General features: G+C 36.8%; 1 protein-coding gene across 1 annotated transcript in view; it reads left to right on the top strand.

The window, feature by feature from the left end:
* The first annotated feature begins 8,086 nt into the window (after positions 1-8,086).
* The window catches only part of LOC121725725 (transcription elongation regulator 1-like), a 37,979-nt gene continuing 25,025 nt past the window's right edge, over positions 8,087-21,040 (top strand). Inside the window, exons 1-11 of the mRNA XM_042112790.1 lie at positions 8,087-8,430; positions 16,583-16,919; positions 17,030-17,183; positions 17,340-17,553; positions 17,653-17,759; positions 18,295-18,600; positions 18,765-18,835; positions 19,104-19,239; positions 19,452-19,535; positions 19,780-19,987; positions 20,276-20,417. Coding sequence (XP_041968724.1) covers positions 8,237-8,430; positions 16,583-16,919; positions 17,030-17,183; positions 17,340-17,553; positions 17,653-17,759; positions 18,295-18,600; positions 18,765-18,835; positions 19,104-19,239; positions 19,452-19,535; positions 19,780-19,987; positions 20,276-20,417 — 1,953 coding nt within the window. The 5' untranslated portion in view covers positions 8,087-8,236. The remainder of the gene's footprint in view (positions 8,431-16,582; positions 16,920-17,029; positions 17,184-17,339; positions 17,554-17,652; positions 17,760-18,294; positions 18,601-18,764; positions 18,836-19,103; positions 19,240-19,451; positions 19,536-19,779; positions 19,988-20,275; positions 20,418-21,040) is intronic.

The raw sequence follows: 21,040 nt of genomic DNA, 5'->3' as shown, positions 1-21,040 counted from the left end.
TTAATAAAACGAATTTTGTTATTAAATTAGATAATATTATATTACTTAGTGTATTACTTATATATATATATATATATATATATATATATATATATATATATATATATATATATATATATATATATATATATATATATATATATATATATATATATATATATATATATATATATATATATATATATATATATATATATATATATATATATATATATTATTAAATTATATTAAAAAATTTGAAAATTATTTTTTCTGTTTTCAATTTATTTCATTGTTGTCTTTATAGGCTCTGTACAATTTAATTAATCATTATTTTATTATTTTTTGTTCCAAAAAGGAGTCGCTACGAGTCTCAGGTGTTGTGGTAAGACTGGGGGACAATGGTCCTCGTGTCTTGTGGCAGTTGTGGCCATGTTGTGGCCCATGTACTTGTGACATGTGATCAGAGCATTGAGGTACTATAGACTGGAGAGAGTCTTATCTTAATATATATATTTCTTGTGTGCGTGTGTATGTGACTGAACTCCTCCTAAACGACTGGACCAATTTTGATGAAATTTTTTGTGTGTGTTCGTGGAGATTCGAGAATGGTTTAGATTTACAGTTTGGTCTACTGGAAAATGTTTTTTCAATTAATTTCTTATTTATAAGGAGTTGTTGATTTTGGAATGTTTTACATTAGATCCGGCGGACGGCGCTATCATCGCATTCAATATTATTCTATTTCAATTTTAGTTTGTCCTGACAGATGGTGCTACGATTAATTTGAAAAAAAATTTGTTATTCAATTCATGTGCAGATTAAAATATTAAATAAATAACACATAGGCTACAATTTTAACCGACTTTCAAAATGGGGGAGGTGTTATGTTCGTTTTCTTATATTCAACGATTACTCCGCCGTTTGTTAACCGATTTTCAAAATTTTTCTTTTGGTATATAGGGTATCATCCCAATTTGGTATTATATTCAGAAAAGTGGTGATCTGATGAAGGATACATAAGTAATCGAGGGAACTCCTCAAAACTTATAGGAAAACATATGGTGACTTCGGTTTCGTGAGAAGTATTCTAAGCATATGCTACCAACAAGTAAGATTTTGCACCGAGATATACCTGGTATACCGTGGTTCGGAAGGTGCTGAGAGAATTCCTGATTCTTTATAGATACAAGTTTGGGAGTTTCGGCGTTGTTTTAAGAACAGAAAGCATATGCTACTATGCAAATTACATTCTTCATCATCATCATCATCATCATCATCATCACTACCATATTATACCATTTCATAGTCTTTTAGATCGAGACTCGAGTTTGTCAAGCGATAATTAAAAAAAATCTATATCTACCTAATATTATAAACCTGAGGAGTATGTTTGCTTGAACGCGTCAATCTCAGAAACTACAGGTCCGATTTAAAAACTTATCTCAGTGTTAGATAGATCATTTATCGAGTAAGACTCATCATTTATCGAGAAGGTTATATTATATTATTACTCTAAGACTAATACGACAGAAGAAATTCAGGAAAATGTGGGAAAAACGGGGGAAATATTTTTTATGGGAAAATGTACCTACGGATTCTGTAAAATTTCAAATTTACGCGGGCGAAGCCGCGCGGGACATCTAGTATCAGTGTATAAGCGTCAAAAGCGTGTAATGTTATGTCCTACTTACTAGGACATAACAAAGGAGTCGGTCGGCATATTTCATGTAATAAAAGTATTAATACAGGTTTTTAGTGAACATTTAATGCTAGATATTGTTGAGTTTTCTGGTTTCGCTAAATAATAAACCATAAGAATGGTCAAAGAATGCCTCAAACACGTGGATTTTACATTAAATACGTAAGCTTTAAATAACGTTTTTTGGGCTTTTCAATCGGTATTTTTGTAAGCTAAAAAGATATTTTATAAGTTTATTAATCCCTTATTTGTGCTATATAAGGCATTAGTTCTAAAAATGTCACATCAATTAATAATTTGGCTTTTTACGTGTGTTTACTGATTCTCATCACTTGAACTATAGTTAATCGATATCATGAACTAATCGACTTTCTTTCCTGTATCATAATGTGCTTCGAAATAATCGACAAATAGAAATATTCAAGAAAATAAACGCACACTACTTGTATGAAAATAATCACAAAATGGCCACGCGATGACGGGCTAAGACTAATACATCTATACTTAATACTTAATCTATGGATCAGAGATTGCGGATCGTGTCCATCAACCGTCGGAATATAGGGGAAACATCTAATCGGCGCCAACTTAGACGCTCGGCGAGACTGGCTTCCCTTCCTCGTAGGACTCCACAATGATCGTTGAGAACGGTCCTTATATGCTTAAGGACTATTTATACCAGCCTAAGCCCCAATTTCACCAACGACTGTTAAAGTTAACGCTCGAATTAGTATCACGTCACCTCTTTCATTTTTCTTATGAATGAAAGAGAAGACATGACATTTTAACAAACTGTTAACACTAACAGACGTTGGTGAAATTGGGGCTAAGGCTGGTATAAATATAAATCATAGACTTAATATATACTGTCGTATAAATAGTCAGTACTCAAGATGCGATCCGGTCTCAAGACGCGGTTCGGCTTTGTGATTGGTCCAAATTTTGACAGCCAACCAATCACAAAGCCCTGAACCGTGTCTTGAGACTGAGATGCATCTTGAGTACTGACTATTTATACCGGCCTAAGAAAAAAGGGATGACACTACGATGTTGCCACTACGATGTACCTATCGGAATATTAACTTTATGTAGCTGCGACGAAAACGCACGAAAGCTGCGCGAAGTCCCTTGAATTTTCGCGATAATTCGATTTATCAAATCATCCTATGACATAAACAAGAATTGCTCGAAGATATTTAAAGATATTTTAACGTGTGTCGTATGCGGTATAACACGAGAGCCGTGCCATCCATACTAATATTATAAATGGGAAAATCTGTAATGTCTTTCTGTCCATCCGTCCGTCAGTCCGACTGTCTGTCAGTCTGTTACTTACCTCTTCACGCCAAAACCGCTGAACCGATTTTGCTGAAATTTGCCATGGAGATACTTAGGCTGGTATAAATAGTCAGCACTCAAGATGCATCTCGGTCTCAAGACACGTTTCAGGCTCTGTGATTGATTGGCTGTCAAAATTTGGACCAATCACAGAGCCGAACCGCGTCTTGAGATCGGGTCGCATCTTAAGCACTGACTATTTATAGGTACTGGCCAGCCCAGTCTGTCAAAAAAATAATGAAATTAAGGCAACTCACTGAGTCGGCCATTTGTAAAGAAGAAGAAGAAGAAAAAGTGGCAACATCGTAGTGTCATCCCTTTTAAATCTATCTAAAGAAAAAAGGGATGACACTACGATGCTGCCACCACGATGTACCTATCGGAATATTAACTTTATGTACCAGCCTCAAAGTCCCGGGAAAAGACTAGGAAGGATATAACAGCTTATAAGAATCCTATGGCTTTTCCCGGGACTCAAAGTATATAAAAGACAAAAAGTATTTTGTACGGGAAAAATTTACGGTTCCAGCGCAATAAACGAGTTTTGGTGCAAAGAAGTTGCAAGCGTCATATGGCGGCTCTCGACATATGCGAACGCGTTGGCCAACGCGTCTGCAGACGCGTTGGCCCAATGTGTAGAACGGGCGTTCGCGCGTTGGCCAACGTCTAAATACCTACGGCCAACGCGCGAACGCCCGTTCTACACATTGGGCCAACGCGTCTGCAGACGCGTTGGCCAACGCGTTCGCCTATGTCGAGAGCCGCCATTATTGGAATTTGGAACTTCGTTTAAATCATAGACATAATATATACTGTCGTAAAGACCACCTGACAACTCGAAAATGCGTGACCATTTTTGATCTGTCAATGTGTGCGTGTGCTAGTGATGTATATTTTACTATCGATAGTATAGTATTTTGCTATCGATAGTTTAGTCCGTTCGAGTTATTTTACCTGAGTTTCTATAAGAAATAAATAATATGCAACTTTGATAGATTTGTATTTCAAATTAGGTATCATAAATTTTAATTGGCAAAAAAAAAGGTGACGATTGAAAAGTAGATACACATTTTCTTTTGGAATGATTTTTCAATCGTCGGATATGTTATGACATGAGGTTCTTATAGGGGTAAATAATTTACACTTAACACATTATAAAGTTACTTATTTATTACTCAGGTAAAATCTATCTGGTAAATCAGTCCTTACATTGAAAGTAAACGTTGAAAGTAAACAACACACATAGTATATTATATTTTATTCCTAAATTAAATACATATTATAAAATATCATAATATTTTATTACAATTATTTTGAACCGACTTCCAAACAGGAGGAGTCTAGACGTTCGCCTGTGGATATATTTTTATGTATGTTCAACGATTACTCCGCCGTTTATGAACCGATTTTCAAATTATTTCAAAACAAAGTTGGAATAGCTCCTTTAACCAAAATAGTATTTATTCTAATTTTTCTTTAAAAATTTTCAATGAAATGTTTGCTACATATTGTTGAATTTTTCTTGGGATTCCAACCAACACGCCCAATTAATTTCAGCCATTTTCCTCTTATTAGAGGATCTTGAGGGAATCTGTAAAACAAATGATTATGATATATAAATATAAACCTTTCTCTAGTTTTAGAGTCACTCTATATTATAGTAGTTATATTATATTAGCTATATTATACTATACTATATTATATTAGTTAAAATAAGATAATATGTCCTTTTTAGTCCGGCCGCACATTTTCCGAATTTCTGATCACAAAAATTCGGACGCCCCGCCCCGCTCATACATTTTGACACGTCAGAAATTCTTTTAGTATGATGGGTCTACAACAAAATGTATGAACAGAGTGCGTTCCGCCGGGCGTCCGAATTTTTCTGATCAGAAATTTCGGATAATGTGCGGCCGGGCTTAAGGTGATAAAATATATAAAGGTAAATGATTTTTATTTTAGATTTATGTTATTGTAAAATATCGATAAGCATATCGATAAATTTGATTCAAGCACTAGCGTATATGTAAGAAATTTTGATGAAAAATTTTTCTTCAAAATTTGTGTAATATAGGAACAATAGTACCTTTAGTTACGCAAAATATGAAAGTAAAAGGGAGGATTCACAATATTTTATTTGAAATAGAGAACTAAAGACCAGAATATAGCAAAAATAAACACATCGTAGCAATTAGGACATGAAGATTAATTACGGGTGAAATGTATATTTTTCAGGATTATTCCTATGATTTACACTGCAATCACTCACAGCACAAGTTATTATTGTTATATATAATAGTATTTGTTGAAAATAACATACGATTTAAATAATAAATTGCAAATACCGAAAGGGCATAAAAACGATTGACGACTTTTGACGACCTGTCAAATAAAAGTTGTTACAATTTTCATTAGACTGCCTCTCTCTTTTCATCTTGTTATAATTCCATAAAGGATTTTCTTCTCTCTCGCACTCTTTGTTGGTCTTTAGCATTATATTATGTCTATGGTTTAAATAATATGTAAAGGAAATATAATTTTTTTATAATCTACATTCTATGGTCTATGGACAGGGTGACCATATGTGGTAGGTTTCTGCCATTTTGGCAGGATTGGCGTCTTATTTTGGCCCATGGCATGATCGGTTGACGTTTTAAAAACTTGGCAGGTTTTTGCAGGATTGGGGAATAAAAAATAATGCATCAAAGAAGTCAGTGATTTATTAGAATCTGGTGGTAGTAGTTCAAATTCTGTTTTAAGTGTAGATAATTTTTGGGGTGCAATAGGCAAAATGCGAATTCTAATAGACACTATAATTATTTTAAATCTTTCAAAGGGCTTGTTATGCTTACCAACGCCTCATGCGAAAGAATGTTCTCCCAAATCAATACAAAAACTCGGAACCGTTTTTAGGGTTCCGTACCCAAAGGGTAAAAACGGGACCCTATTCATGAGACTTCGATGTCTGTCTATTCGTCTGTCTGTCCGTCTGTCTTTCCGTCTGTCTGTCTCCAGGCTGTATCTCAAGAACCGCTATAGCTAGAGTTCTGAAATTTTCACAGATTGTGTAATTCCGGCATAGTAAAAGGAGGGGAAGTAAGTTATCTTCTTACGAGTACAAAGGCACCGCGCGCGGCTTGTATGTGTGCGCCATAGTATCAATGCGTCGCCACACGGCACACAACAAAATCTCGGACAATATTTCGGCATAAGAAGTCGGGGCTAACACTTTACGCTGCACGCTCGCGCCGCGCCGCGCCACGGCTCAAAAATTTCCGATCATAATCGCAGGAGTACTAGATATTGCTGTGTGTTTGGGTGTTTTAATAGTAATGCAACTGTCTTTGTTTAAATTACCTGTTGAACAGGAAAGGTCAGTACTACTCACTTACTCTAGCATAATATAATAATTTTTACTTGATGATCAGATACTTACTTCTTTTTTATTGTATTAGTTTTCTATCACACAAAGGAAGTAGGTAGGTAGGTAGATCTACTTTCCCACTGGAACATAGTATAAATAAGATAATGTTTTATGTACTTTTGATCCGTCAACTAATTTGTCGCTATTGCTTTGTTTTCGTAATAGTAATTTGTCGATTTCTCTATGTAGACCGTATATTCACTAACTACTTACAGTCAATTACTTATTTTAAATCGTAATTAAAAATAAGTACTTGACTAATTGTAAATCACAATACACATAAAGCAAAGTTCGAATCATAACAACAGATTTGTTTATAGTATAAGAGACAGGCGTTAGTTTTTAATGTTGTTTTATAGGGTATTTTTATAATTTTATTTAGACATCGGAATATATGCACGATCAAAGTGCCGAAATATGCATGCAAATATGCACGAAAAATGGCCAAAATATGCACAAAATATGCACAATAAAGATTTACTTTTTATTAAAAGTCGAAGTAAAAAGCGACGACGTTACCGCTGTTTATGCGGTTGCGCGAACAAAGCGCGGACGGCCGCTCCCACACCAACCCGCCGCGCCTCCGCGCCGCCTAAAATTGACAACCCTAAGACAGTAGGTAATTATATCGCGGATTGGGCCGGAGTTATCATACTTCCCCTCCTTTTACTATGATTCCGGTGCCGCTAAACCAAGCAACCAGAGCAACAAATACTAAAATCAAAATAAAATTAATATTTCCATACAACAAACGTGATTTTTTTGCTCGTAATTAATAATGGCAACAGCTAAATGCTTTAAATTTTCACAAAATCCTTAATTATATTTGCAATTTAATTATTAATAATAACAAAATTTTAATAAAATAAATATTTAATCCCATAAAAAAACACAATTTTTTTGCCTAGGTACTTTCTGATTTCTCTCTATAACGGTACGGAACCCTTCGTTAGCGAGCCCGACTCGCACTTGGCCGATTTTATAAACAAACATGTTGCATCTATGTTGCATCATAGATGAATAATTAAATAAAGAGTATCAAAGCCCATACAAACTAGCGTGATTGCAATTTTAGTTCCCATCTGAATGATAGATGGCGTTGGGTGTATCAAATTGGCCTTAACATGCCTTTAACGGATAAAAATACATGTGCCATCTAGTAGATTCTTTTTAAAACTCCTTGCAAGCTACGAAATAACCCATATATGGCTGGTCTCTGGTTGCATGAATGGTGAGCATAGCGATTGCAAATTTTCCTTCAAACCCACAAAATAAATTTTGAATCGCATGAACAAATCTATGTATAAAGATAAAGAAAAGGAAGAAGACGATGCGAATTTTTAATCTAATAAAAAATGTAATATAGTATATAATTGAGTCTACTAGAATAAAAAACCGCAATGTCCAATAATGTTTTTATTGGAAATTGCGGTTTTTGATTCTAGTAGACTAACATGTATTTTTACTTTTCTTACTTTAAAACAACAGTTCATAAAGATGGCAGTATGTGGGCATTTTTACTACATTCTTTGGCAGGGTTATTTGTCAGTTTTTTGACTAAAGTAAGGCAGGATCTGTAATTTAAATATGGTCACCCTGTCTATGGAGCTGTATCTATAAATTTATACTAGTAATCTGTGGAGCTGTAGCGGTAGCCGGCCGCCATTTTGCTTAACGCAATGTTGACTTCCGCCATTGTATAGCGAGGCGATATCTGAGCAAAAATAGTTACAGGCATGTGGACAAAAGTGTTTGTGTAAATTCTATTGATAAATAATACCTAATCTGACGAAATGGAAGAAGAATACATGGATGCCCAGGACTCTAGTGTTAACGATGTAGGCAGTCGTAGTAATGATGGCAACGACAATTTAGAGGAAGCGTCCAAAGATTTTAGTGAACCTAGTGGATACGAAGAAAATTTCGATGATGAAGAAGGCGGTAGCGGCTTTCGAGGAGGTCGCGGAGGAAACCGTGGAAATTACAGGTCAGTGTCGCTTTGTTTTATTACCATGCCCATTTCCAACCCAATCTTGGCAATGCATTCGGAGATCTAAAAACTAATTTGTCCTTGATGTTTCTGGGTATGTAGAAATATCTGTCGTTGTAATAATATACACAGACCCTCGCAAAATTGTTGGACTTTTCTTAGAATCCTACTATCTAGTCTTTTGCTATTGTTTGAATTCTAGCCTATAATCTACAATATCTAAACAGCAATCAACTGCGAATGAATCTGGTACCAATTTTTGACGATATTTTTGTAGCATTTTATTTTATTTGTATTATTATTTAATTAAAATTCACAATGTTTATGTACTATCTAATTTTAACTTTTAATTTAATTTAATTTTATATATTTTATATGGGTTTATTGCCTGCAATAAATGATTATTATTATTATTAATTTTTACTTCTGTTACTATGTAGTATGTTCCCCTTTAAACTGATGAAAGGAGCTGCAACTGATTAGGTACTGATATATTATGTATATAGTAATGTGTCATGAAATAATTGGGAATATTAATTAAGGTATTAAATTATAATTATTTTAATAATTTTGTAATAACACTAATTTATGATACATTTTAATAGACTATTTTTTGCAAGTTTAATAGTTTAATTAAAATTATATAAGTATATAATGTACTTTAATTGAGCAAAAAAAAAAGAAGTCTATCATTGTAATTGGTAACAATAAGTATTTTTAAATTTATGACATCATAAATGCAAGAGTAAATTTATTTATTTCGATACTAATACCAATTGCCATGAAACGATGCTGCGTTACTTACATTAACCCCTTGTAGGGGTTTCTAAAAGTAAAGTCATGGCTCAATTCGGTTATTTTTTGCACGCGAGCGTAATGCCATGTATTCATTTGGATGTATCTTTTCAATTATAAGACCTAGACACATAAAATTTTGTACACTTGTTTATTATTTCACTAACCTTTGAAGTATATTAGTTTTATTCCAATTTGTTCACTATTTTTCACATTATAACCAAAAATCAAAGTTAAGAACTATTTTTCTTCAAAGAACACTTAATATTAAGAGAATTTTCTATTGAAATTATGACAACAATATCTTGTAACACATTTGTCTACAAAAACACTGAATTTAGTCAAAAATATTAAATAAAAACTTTTAAAACTTAAAACTAAAATGATAAACATCATCATGCATCTGCACTTTATTAAATACAATTTTATCCGCTAATATGTACATTATTCAATGTCTATAAAGTTTTAATAAAGATAATTATAATAATAAGTAATAATTGCTATAAATAATGCTAAAATATAAAACAAAGACTATATATAAAAAACTAAATCTAAGTCAGAGGCTGCGGGCAATGTACCCAAGAGGCTGGCAGCATTACCTCGCTGTATCGCAAGGCTGATACGTTGGCCGAGGTAAGCGCCAGCTCTGGGATCGTTAGTTTTCTCAACCAGTCTTTGGGATAACTCTCTGAACATTTGTTTGGCACCAGGGCCCCACGGACCCAGGGTTTCAACCCCGAAAGGTACAAAAAAGTAATCAGGGTACAAAAAAGTAATCAAAAGTAACTAAGATTGTTTTAAAACTTTTAAAACAATTAAATTTACACTAGCTATTTGACCGAGCCTTAAATGACATTTTCTTAAAATGATTCCTAGCTAGATTGATTTATCGTCCCCCAAACCCCTATATACAAAATGTAATGAAAATCGTTGAAGCCGATTCTGAGATTCCAATTATATATATAGCTATTTGACCAAGCTTTGCTCGGTATTCGATAAAACACGAATAAAATGACATTTTCTAAAAATGATTCCTAGCTAGATCTATATACTAAATTTCATGAAAATCATTGGAGCCGATTCCGAGATTCCAATTATATACAAGAATTGCTCGTTCAAAGATATAAGATTATAATTTTCGGTGCTAACTAGTGATGTGCATCATGTTTGTATCGATACAGTGGTTGATAAATATGTGTTGTGAGTTTAGGAGTTTCGGCGTCGTTTTAAGAACAGAAAGCATAATATCCTACTATGCAAATTAGATTCATTATCATCACTACCATATTATACCATGCATCATTCCATGATTATGAGCCTATATTGACACTGTTATTGGTACTTTTCAGGGCCGTTTAGATCGATACTCGAGTTTGTCAAGTGATAATTTAAATAATCGGCCAAGTGCGAGTCGGACTCGCGCACGAAGGAATCCATACCGTTATAGAGAAAAAATCTGAAAAAAATAGGCCAAAAATTGTGTTTTTTGTATGGAAGCCCCCCTTAATTATTTATTTTATTTAAATATTATTATTAATTATTAAAGTACTTAAGGCCTTTATTTAAGGCCTTTGTGGAAATTTTAAGTGCCTACCTCATCATTATTAACCCTCCGTGCACCACGTGAATAAAAGTTACACCGTGCACCACGTGGGGTTTGTCAAACCCCAAGACTTATCTGGGCAAGAAATGCGTAATTTGTATTTATTTGTTCATTTTATTTCAAATAACTGTTTTTTATATATTTAATTGTAATATAAAACGATACTTACTGAGATAACTCCTATTTTTAATCCTTTACACCCAAAAATGAAAATTTAGTAATCTTTTACCAAGTAAAACATAGACTCTTTTTTGGTGAGCTCCCACAGTTGAAAAGTTACCTTTTATTTCCCGTACTGCTTTAAAATTATAAAAAAAATTATAATTTAAGGTAAACTTTGTTTGTTTGTTTGTTTAATTGTAACGAATAGGCTCAAAAACTACTGGACCGATTTTAAAAATTCTTTCACCATTCGAAAGCTTATTTACGAGTAACATAGGCTACTTTTTATTTTGGAAAATTTAGGGTTCCGTAAGATATTTCAGTTTTTCGGAAACAACCAGAAAATTTACTTATTTTGCGTATGCTGCCTAAACTATAAAAGATAGAACCATACAATGTTCTAAGTAAATGTAGATCTTATAAATATCTACAAAAATGTCCGCGACACACTATACCTATCTATGTCAAGTGAGGCACAACAACCATATTTTTATTTAAAAATCTTAATTTTTTTTGGACTACATTTAAATGCATTTATTTTACTCATGATAATAATCCTTATTAAAATAAATTATTTTATCTCAAAGTACAGTTTATGTGGACAATATTTGGTCTTTGAATGATTAAAATTGGACGTTTGGTTTAGAAGTTATGGCGAAATTAAAATATTGCAATTTACGCCCGTTTCGAAGTGGGCAACCAAGGCGGGGGTGCGCCCGTGGGAGCGGAGTTTAGATCTATGAGTATTGACTATTGAGTAGTAATGTATCTATCAGTAGTATCGACGGAGAGCTGACGACCAAATCAGTCATGTTACATGTAGCTTCACCTGTGTTAAAACTCCGTTAGCTACTTCCCTGAACAACCCTTTCTGATAATCTGCGTGCTGGCAGGCCGTGGGCGGTGGGTGTGGGAGTAGTGGAGTGGGGAAAAAAAGAAAAAAAATTAGGTTCAGCTGTATTAAAACTCCGTTAGCTACTTCCCTGAACAACCCTTTCTGATAATCTGCGTGCTGGCAGGCCGTGGGCGGTGGGTGTGGGAGTAGTGGGGTGGGGAAAAAAAGAAATAATGTAGGTTCAGCTGTATTAAAACTCCGTTAGCTACTTCCCTGAACAACCCTTTCTGATAATCTGCGTGCTGCGTGCAGATTATCAGAAAGGGTTGTTCCCTGAACAACCCAAGTAGCTAACGGAGTTTTAACACAGCTGAAGCTACATGAGTCATGAGTCATTACTGATTTGGTCATCAGCTCTTAGTCGGGTAGTATTAGTAGATCTATGAGTAAACAAACAAACAAAGTTTACCTCTTTATAATATTGGTTTTGATTAAAAACTCATTTATTCAGTGAGTGACATTGGCTATAAATTTTTACCCGTGCGAAGCTGGGGCGGGTCGCTAGTTAACTTAATATAATCAATCTACACGATATTCAGGCAAGTTGAAATCAGTACATTTCTTACAATGAAAGTGGGCACGGTATGTGTAAGCAAATAGGTATATTATTGTGCTCACAACCGTATTTGAGTTTTCAATTTATGTTCCTGATACAACTGAACACATCTTTATTGATTTTGATATTTTCTGGTGCGTGCGTGAAACCGCGTACAAGAACCTCTCAGTATCCATGGTTTATATCTTTGCGATTTTCAAATCTTCTTCTATGAAAGTCATACTTAATTTGTTCATAAACCTGTTCACGAATGCTTATTTAATCGAAATGAATTCAAATATGCGCGAAAAATAGATTTTTTCACATTTCACAATATTCTGTCTATACAACTTTTTAACGACGTCCAGAACTACGTGGGGTTTGTGGGACCCCAGCACACCAGCACATTATGTGCACGTTTGTTCGTTGCATCGGTGAAGAAAATCCTAAACTGCAGCCGCCAAACGGTAAGGTAACGTCTTAACTCCAGCTAGATAAAGCGTCAAAAAAATCACACGAATTTTTAAAAAATTATGAAATTTTTTGTACGTCTGGGGTTTGTCAAACCCCACGTGGTGCACGGAGGGTTAATTACGAGCAAAAAAGCCCAAAAAAATCATGTTTGTTGTATGGGAATAAATATTAATTAAATATAAATATTATTTTGTTTTTAGTATTTGTAGTTATAGCGACAACAGATATACACAATCTGTGAAAACTTGCCTGGCGACAGACAGACAGACAGACAACAAAGTCTTAGTAATAGGGTCCCGTTTTTACCCTTTGAGTACGGAACCCTATAAAATCTATACCTAATATTATAAACCTGAAGAGTATGTTTGCTTGAACGCACTAATCTCAGGAACTACAGGTCCGATTTAAAAAATTATTTCAGTGTTAGATAGCTCATTTATCGAGTAAGGGCCGGGACACAAAAACACTAAACACTAGAAACTCACGTAGAAATTCAAAGTTTCTACGACGCGACGCGGACGTCGCGTCGTCGTACGACTTACGATGTCGTGTCGTAGTTGTTTACGACGCGCGTCGTAGATTCCCACGACACGACGTCGCATCGTTAAACGACGTCGCGTCGTGGTACGACACTACGTCGTATCGTGTTTTTGTGTCCCGGCCCTAAGGCTAAGGCTAAGGCTATATTATATATAGCGTAGTATATAGTAGCGTTATATATAGTCTTAGCGTGACAATACATATTATATGTATTGTCACGCTAAGACTAATACGACCGAAGAAACTCAGCAAAATGTGGGAAAAACGGGGGAAATATTAGAAAGGGTATCTCACGAACTACTGGAGCAATTTTTATGGCAATATTTGGCACAGATATAGAGTACACCACGTGAAGGTAGTATAGCTATTTTTTATAGAAAAATGTACGGTTTCTGTAAAATTCCTAATTTACGCGGGCGAAGCCGGGCGGGATGTCTAGTAAAGAATAAATAACAAAAAAGTGCATGAAAAGTGTATAATATTATTACTGTGAAAGAATAAATAACAATGTATTTTATCAATTAATCATATTTTAATTACTTACGTTATTAGGTAACAAGAGGTTTACTATTTTATAACTTGTGTGTCACCAACTTTGATACCTAGGAAAAACCAATATTTTAATTATTGATTAGTGATTACCCTAATTATATTTGTGAAATCACTACATACTATTATAAAACATAGTCGCTTTTTTCCCTCATGTCCCTTTAAATTATTAAGCCCCATACGGTCACTGGTGACTGACACACAATAGAAATTCTAATGTTAATATTTAATAAGTATAATAACCTATTATACTACACTAAAGTATTATCACTTATTTTTGTTACACACTATATATATACAAGAATTGTTCGTTTAAAGATATAAGATTTGTATTCCAGATGGAAATATTTTGGAACTGTTTTAAAGTAAAGGATTGTTTTATCTATTTCACATCTTAACACTTTAACTCAAAGGAGTAAGTTTATACTTTTGAAAATACATGACTTTAAAGGAGACCCTTTCTCAAATCAACAATAGTTGCTACCAGTATTTAGGGCTGACATCATGAAATCAACTGTAGATGTCACCCATTCATAAAGGGTTAATATTAATTGTAACAGAGCGATACTCCATTACTATAGAATAAGATGAAATGGATGTTTTGTATTTCCCTTTTTAGGGTTCCGTAGCCAAATGGCCAAAAACGCAACCCTTATAGATTTGTCATGTCTGTCTGTCTGTCCGTCCATATGTCACAGCCACTTTTCTCCGAAACTATAAGAGCTATATTATTGAAAATTGGCAAGTAGATGTAGTCTGTAAACCGCATTAAGATTTTGATACAAAAATGGAAAAATTGTTAAAAATTTCCCCCATTAAAAATCCCCATAGGTACAACTGAAACAATTCTTTTTTTTCTTTTTTTTGCCTTTTTTTTAAGTATTTATTCCATTATTCTACAACATTATGTCCTTATCCTAAAAACCGCCAAACTGCATTTCAGTTTGTTGGCGATATTTGTAACACTAATAATATAATATTATATGTTATAAATCAACTTAATACTTAAACATAAAAATCAATAATTATGAAATTCAATAACAAAATATTTTTTCTTTCTTATTATAAGTATAAACACATATAAACTTTTTAATTATCTAGTAATTACAGTAACATATTTTTATTCTATATTATTAGATTAATGACTCTTACATTATATTAGTAATACTTACTTTTAAGTAAAATATGAACACTTTTATGCACGGATGGATAAACAGCCTGATTCCAAAAAATAAGTTTTTAATTTTTGTTTTAATCTAGTTATACTGAGTTTTTTAGTGTCACCCCTTATGAAATCTATTTTATTGTATATGCTGGGAGTCTGGTATCTTCTTGTTCTTGGTGATGGTAGATTAATTTCTTATATGTATCATTTTCATCTAACCTGTGTGTGTAGGGTATCTATGCATAGGTCTTTAAAAATCATATTGAAGTTTCTTATATAATGTTTTTCGAACCTGAATAGTTTGCGAGAGAGACTCTTTCAAAGTGGTAAAATATGTTAGATTGGGGGGGCATATAACTTCTAAAGTAGGGGCATGATAAGTCTAAAAATAATATATGATGTACATTACTACAAAAACTACCAACGAAAATTGGTTTGAACGAGATCTAGCAAGTAGTTTTTTTATATGTCATAAATGGTAAACCTTAAATTAATTTTCATTAAATCAACTGAAATATAAAAATAAATCAAAAACCTTTTAATTTCATTAAAATAAACCTTATTGCTGCTGCGGAACCCTTCATGGGCGAGTCAAACTCGCACTTGGCCGTTTTTTGTGTTGGCAGTCTTTAAATAAAAAAAACAATACTGTAGGAACTCTATTGATACCTTCCGGGTTTTTCAACAATCAAGGTATTATGTGCAATGCTTCAACTCCTAAGCAGTAAGCGGTCACATGCAACCGCATGTCACCGCTTAGGAGTTGAAGCATTAACTGGACTAATTAATTCCTATCTTGAAGATAATTTAAATTCTGAATAATCAAATGTATGAAGAAAAGTGGGTTCGATGCAATGTACAGTACATATTATTAAGTGTTTGGTGAAATTGCAGAAAATTAATAATAATAATAATCATTTATTTCGGACACTATACATCCATACATAAGTATGGATGTATGTTAAGTATGTTGTTAAGTAGTTCTAAAGTGTTGTTTGAAAATGTACACCTCGAGATTTTCGAAAAACAGACCGCATAATCTCAAATCTGTGTAACTGAGGACTGGATAATTGAGTTTCTACTTATGTTAGTAAAAGTACCTTGAACAGATCCATTAAACTTATAATAGACTTTTCATTGAAGACATTTTGACCTTATTGATTAAGTACCTACTAATTCAAAGGACTAGCTAGCTAGTAGTGATACTTTTTTGTTTTTATTTTACTTTGTGCCTAATGAATGAACTTTGTACAGGCTAAAATGATTGCTAGAAAATAATGAAAATAATAGCTAGTACATGTAATAATATAATAATGTTTTTCCCTTTTTTTATATTTGTGACCCTGCAACTGATGTTTATATTGGTCAGGTTTTTGAAGCCAAGTGTACAGGGAAACTATTTCTGTGTCTAATTTTATGTTCTTTTGACAGGGGCAGAGGTCGAGGTGGTATGGGCCCTCCGGGATGGATGAATGGGCCTCCGCCAATGAGATTCCGAGGCAGAGGCTACGGCCCCGGTGGACCGCCTATGAGAGGACGAGGATATTTTAGAGGCAGAGGTGGTCCTCGCTTTGGTCCCAATGGGGGACCAAACTTTGATAACAATTGGGGTCCCATGGGGCCGCCTCCTCCGGGAATGATGGGAGGACCCCCACCGTTCGGACCACCTCCCGGTATGATGCCACCCGGTGGACCGATGGGGCCTCCACCCAACATGATGGGACAACCACCACCATTCGGCCCACCAGGGATGCCTCCACCAAATATGGTAAAATATTTTATTTAACAAAATTATTTTGTTGTATTGTTTTTGAACACAAAATAAACATTTTAAATAACTGACCTTATATTTAGTCAATATATTGTGTAATTTTACAGCCTGCACCTGAGCTGTGGGTGGAGACAAAATCAGATGACGGGAAATCGTACTACTACCATGCCCGGACGCGGGAGACCACTTGGACCCGGCCCCAGGAGAGTCCCACTTGTAAGGTGGTGACTCAGGCGGAAATGGAAGCCATGGCCAGCACAGGTAGGACTACTTTCCAACAAGATGGCAATACCGGCAGTCCCGGCATTGAGACATCGCATACGACGTAATTCAAATTGTATTGTACATGCTGACTAATTTTTCTATTTAACTGCAGCTTTTTTTTCTTGTCAAGTTTATGGTAATTAAAATCTCTAGGTCAAATGTCCGGTATGGGTCAGCCCATGGCGATGAACGGGCCGATGGGGGGGCCCCCCATGGGCGGGCCGCCAATGGGAATGATGCCAAACGGCATGATGGCCGGGATGATGCCGCCCGGCGTCGGGCCGCAGGGGGGCCCCGGCCAGGGCGGGCCCCCGCCCGGCGCCGTGCCCCCCTTCATGACGCAGCCTCCACCCTGGGTGAAGGACGGTGAGTACACTAGTTATTACTGCTCACTATTGTACATGTAAAATTTACGAAGTCGCAGATAACACAAGTAATGATTTGATTGTAACGTGTCAATATTTGTCGCAGGTAACAACCACATGGGCAGCAAGTCGGACAAGGGCGACGGCAGCCCCGCCGACGACGACGACATGCCCCCCGGAGAGACCAACGCCCCGCCACACTCCATGGGTAACGCACACTCCATGTTTGTGAAATAACTTCTCTGATATCATTTTTTTTTTTTTTTTTATTATTTTATTCCATTATTTAACAACATTATGTCCTTATCCTAAAAACCGCCAAACTGCATTTCAGTTTGTTGGCGATTGCATTTCAGTTTGTTGGCGATTTCTATACTTACTTCTGGTAAAATTGTAATAAGTAATGTAATAAGTTGTGGATAGCTGTTAATTGGCCTTATGTACTCATTGTATTCTATTATAATAATGAACATTGTAGAATTGATGGATGTTGTTGTCCCAAATAAATAAATAAATAAATAAATCTCTCACTAAAGTGAGAGTTTGCTTGAACCGGTGGGTAATTCCATCGGTTCAAACAAATGGGTGTAAACGCGGATTTGACGGTCTCTAGGTCGGGCACCGGTGCTCACAGAAGAATGAATTTTAACCACTTTCATCTTGTTTGAAGGCCAACTTATAAACATTGGATTACCGTGTGACAGTGTCGAGTGTTTTATAATATTTTAATTTATTTCCATCAGGTTCCATGGGTCCCGGCGGTCCAATGGGCGGCGGGATAGGTCCGGGAGGCGGGATGGGCCCGGGCGCCGGTGTGGGTCCGGGCGGCGGTGTGGGTCCGGGCGGCGGTGTAGGTCCGGGCGGCGGGATGGGCCCGGGCGGCGGTATGGGTCCGGGCGGCGGTGTGGGTCCGGGCGGTATGGGCGGACCGATGGGCGGCGGCCCCGGCGGCGGCGTGGGCGGTGCCTGGGGCGGCTGGGGCTGGCCGCCCCCGCTCGTGGCGCAGCCCCCGGGCCTCGCGGCGGCGGCTGCGGCCGTGCCCGACGCCAGTGAGTACACAACAATATTTCTGTGTATTTATTACTCTTAAAATAATATTAAGTATGACGTTATAAAGTTTGTGTTAATTCTGGAAAAGTAATTATATATGAAGCACCAATAGGAAATGGTATTACTGTACGTCGGTAGTTTACATTATTATCTCGGTCGCCAGGTGCGGCGTCGCAGGCGGGAGGCCCCGCGGCGGGCAGCGAGGCGCCGGAGGGGCTCGCTTCTATGGAAACGGTTCGTTACTTCTTTTGTACTAACGTTATGGTGATTTGGAGCTGCGACCTCCTATACATAAATAAACAAATACTTAAGCTTAAATAAAATTGTCGAAGAACTGACATGCAGTAGTTTCAACAAAGAATCAATCTTTGTTGTAGTTCTAAATGCAATAAAACGGCTATTACTACTCGCGTCATTTATGGCTATTGCTGTATGTGTAGCGTGTCCTCTCTTTCATACATACGATGACCTAGTGAGACAGGTAGGTGTTCGCACTTTGCAGGTGATCCCGGCGGAGCTGGCGGCGGCGGCGGCGGAGTGGAGCACGCACCGGGCGCCCGACGGCCGCCCCTACTACTACCACGCCGGCCGACAGGAGAGCGTCTGGGAGAAACCCAAGCCCATGAAGGATCTGGAAGGTGAGACGAACGACTAATATGTATACTCGCGACATGATGTCGGTGCTCGCGGGTAGAGTAATTACGAGTAACTGAACCCTTAATATTAAAAATCCTTGCACTGAAGATCCTCTATAAAATTACAAGTTAAATTTTTTTTACAATTTAAAGCAGCTAAGTAATTAGTAAAAAGTAAACTAAATAGTAAGTTGTAACTAAATTATTTGTTATAGATTTGCAAGCTAAGATAGCTAAGGAGAAGGGTGAGAAACCCGACAAGGTGGAGAGAATGGATGCTGATGATAATAAAGCTGAAGGTAAAACAAAAAGTGGTTTAAAATATTATAGATTTTATTCCTTCATAAAGTAGATTAAAAAAGGTTAGATATGGTGCGATAAGGTTTTGAATCATTTTCTAATCTTTCCAACGTTTCTTCTGTCAGTCTAATGTTTTCTATGGGAAAAACCCACGGTCTTCAGAACCATTACTGAATCGGTTCTGCTGAACTACTATTTATGTGCTGCTAAAACTCCCGTTTAAGAATATTTTTTGTTACTAAGTTGTGGACGTAGACGCTCACGCCGAGGCTGCAGCGGCGGCGGCGGCCGCCGAACGGGAGAGAAACGAGAAGGAGAGAATAGAGAGAGAGAAAGCGGAAAGAGAGAAGGCCGAACGTGAAAAAGCGGAGAAAGAAAAGGCCGATAAAGAGAAGGCGAAAGCGGATAAGAGACGACCTGTCTCCAGCAAGCCCATATCGGGCACTCCATGGTCAGTATATTTTATCTATTCATTTTATAACTAGTAATGTATATGTCGAGCACAGCTCTACAATCCTTTTGGTGACTTTATTTCATCCATAAATGTTATTGCAACATGCTTAGCGTAGTCACCATAGAAATGGTATCTTTCTACGGAAGGATAGACGAGTGACATGACATCCGTCATTACCCGTTTCTAATGTTGTCACGCTAAGCCTGCTGATATTTGATACCTGAAATAAAGACATTTTATTTATTTGTTTATTGCTATTCCCATATCGATGATGTGTTTTGGCAGGCGCGTGGTGTGGACGGGCGACGGGCGCGTGTTCTTCTACAACCCGACGGCGCGGCTGTCGGTGTGGGAGCGGCCCGCCGCGCTCGCTGGCGTCGCCGACGTCGAGCGCGCCATGGCGCAGCCGCCGCACGCCGTCCAGCAGGTACACGCACGCACGTACACGCACGCATGTGCACGCACTTACGGGATTGCCAAGCGACAAACAATACGGGTTCCGTAAGGGTCGCTCGGCTGGTGATCTCTTGGCATACCTGACTCACCGTTGGGCTCAGGCAATTGAGTCGATGGGAGAGGCATTGGCTGTTAGTTTGGACATTGCGAAGGCCTTTGATCGGGTTTAGCATAAAGCGCTGCTCGGGTGAAGCATAAAGGTCGTAGTTGACGGCGAATGCTCGGAAACTCAGTCTGTTAATGCTGGTGTCCCTCAGGGCTGTGTGCTATCGCCTACTCTATTCATACTGCATATCAATGACATGTTACAAACCAACGGCATTCATTGCTATGCGGATGATAGTACAGGTGATGCTGTATATACCGGCTCCCCTAATATTTCTCGGCAAAATGTCACTGAGAGTCGAAACGAACTTGTGTCTAAGGTGGAGAATTCATTGGAGAAGGTCTCTGAATGGGGTAGACGTAACTTAGTCCAATTCAACCCCGCCAAGACACAAGTCTGCGCGTTCACCACTAAAAAGTCACCAATGATCATTTATCCTCGTTTCGAGGGCACATCTTTAACCATCTCCCCTAGCATTGAGATACTTG

The sequence above is a fragment of the Aricia agestis genome, chromosome 3 (assembly GCF_905147365.1).
Source record: "Aricia agestis chromosome 3, ilAriAges1.1, whole genome shotgun sequence".
NCBI classification, from domain to species: domain Eukaryota; kingdom Metazoa; phylum Arthropoda; class Insecta; order Lepidoptera; family Lycaenidae; genus Aricia; species Aricia agestis.
This window is presented reverse-complemented; position numbering and strand designations above follow the sequence as displayed.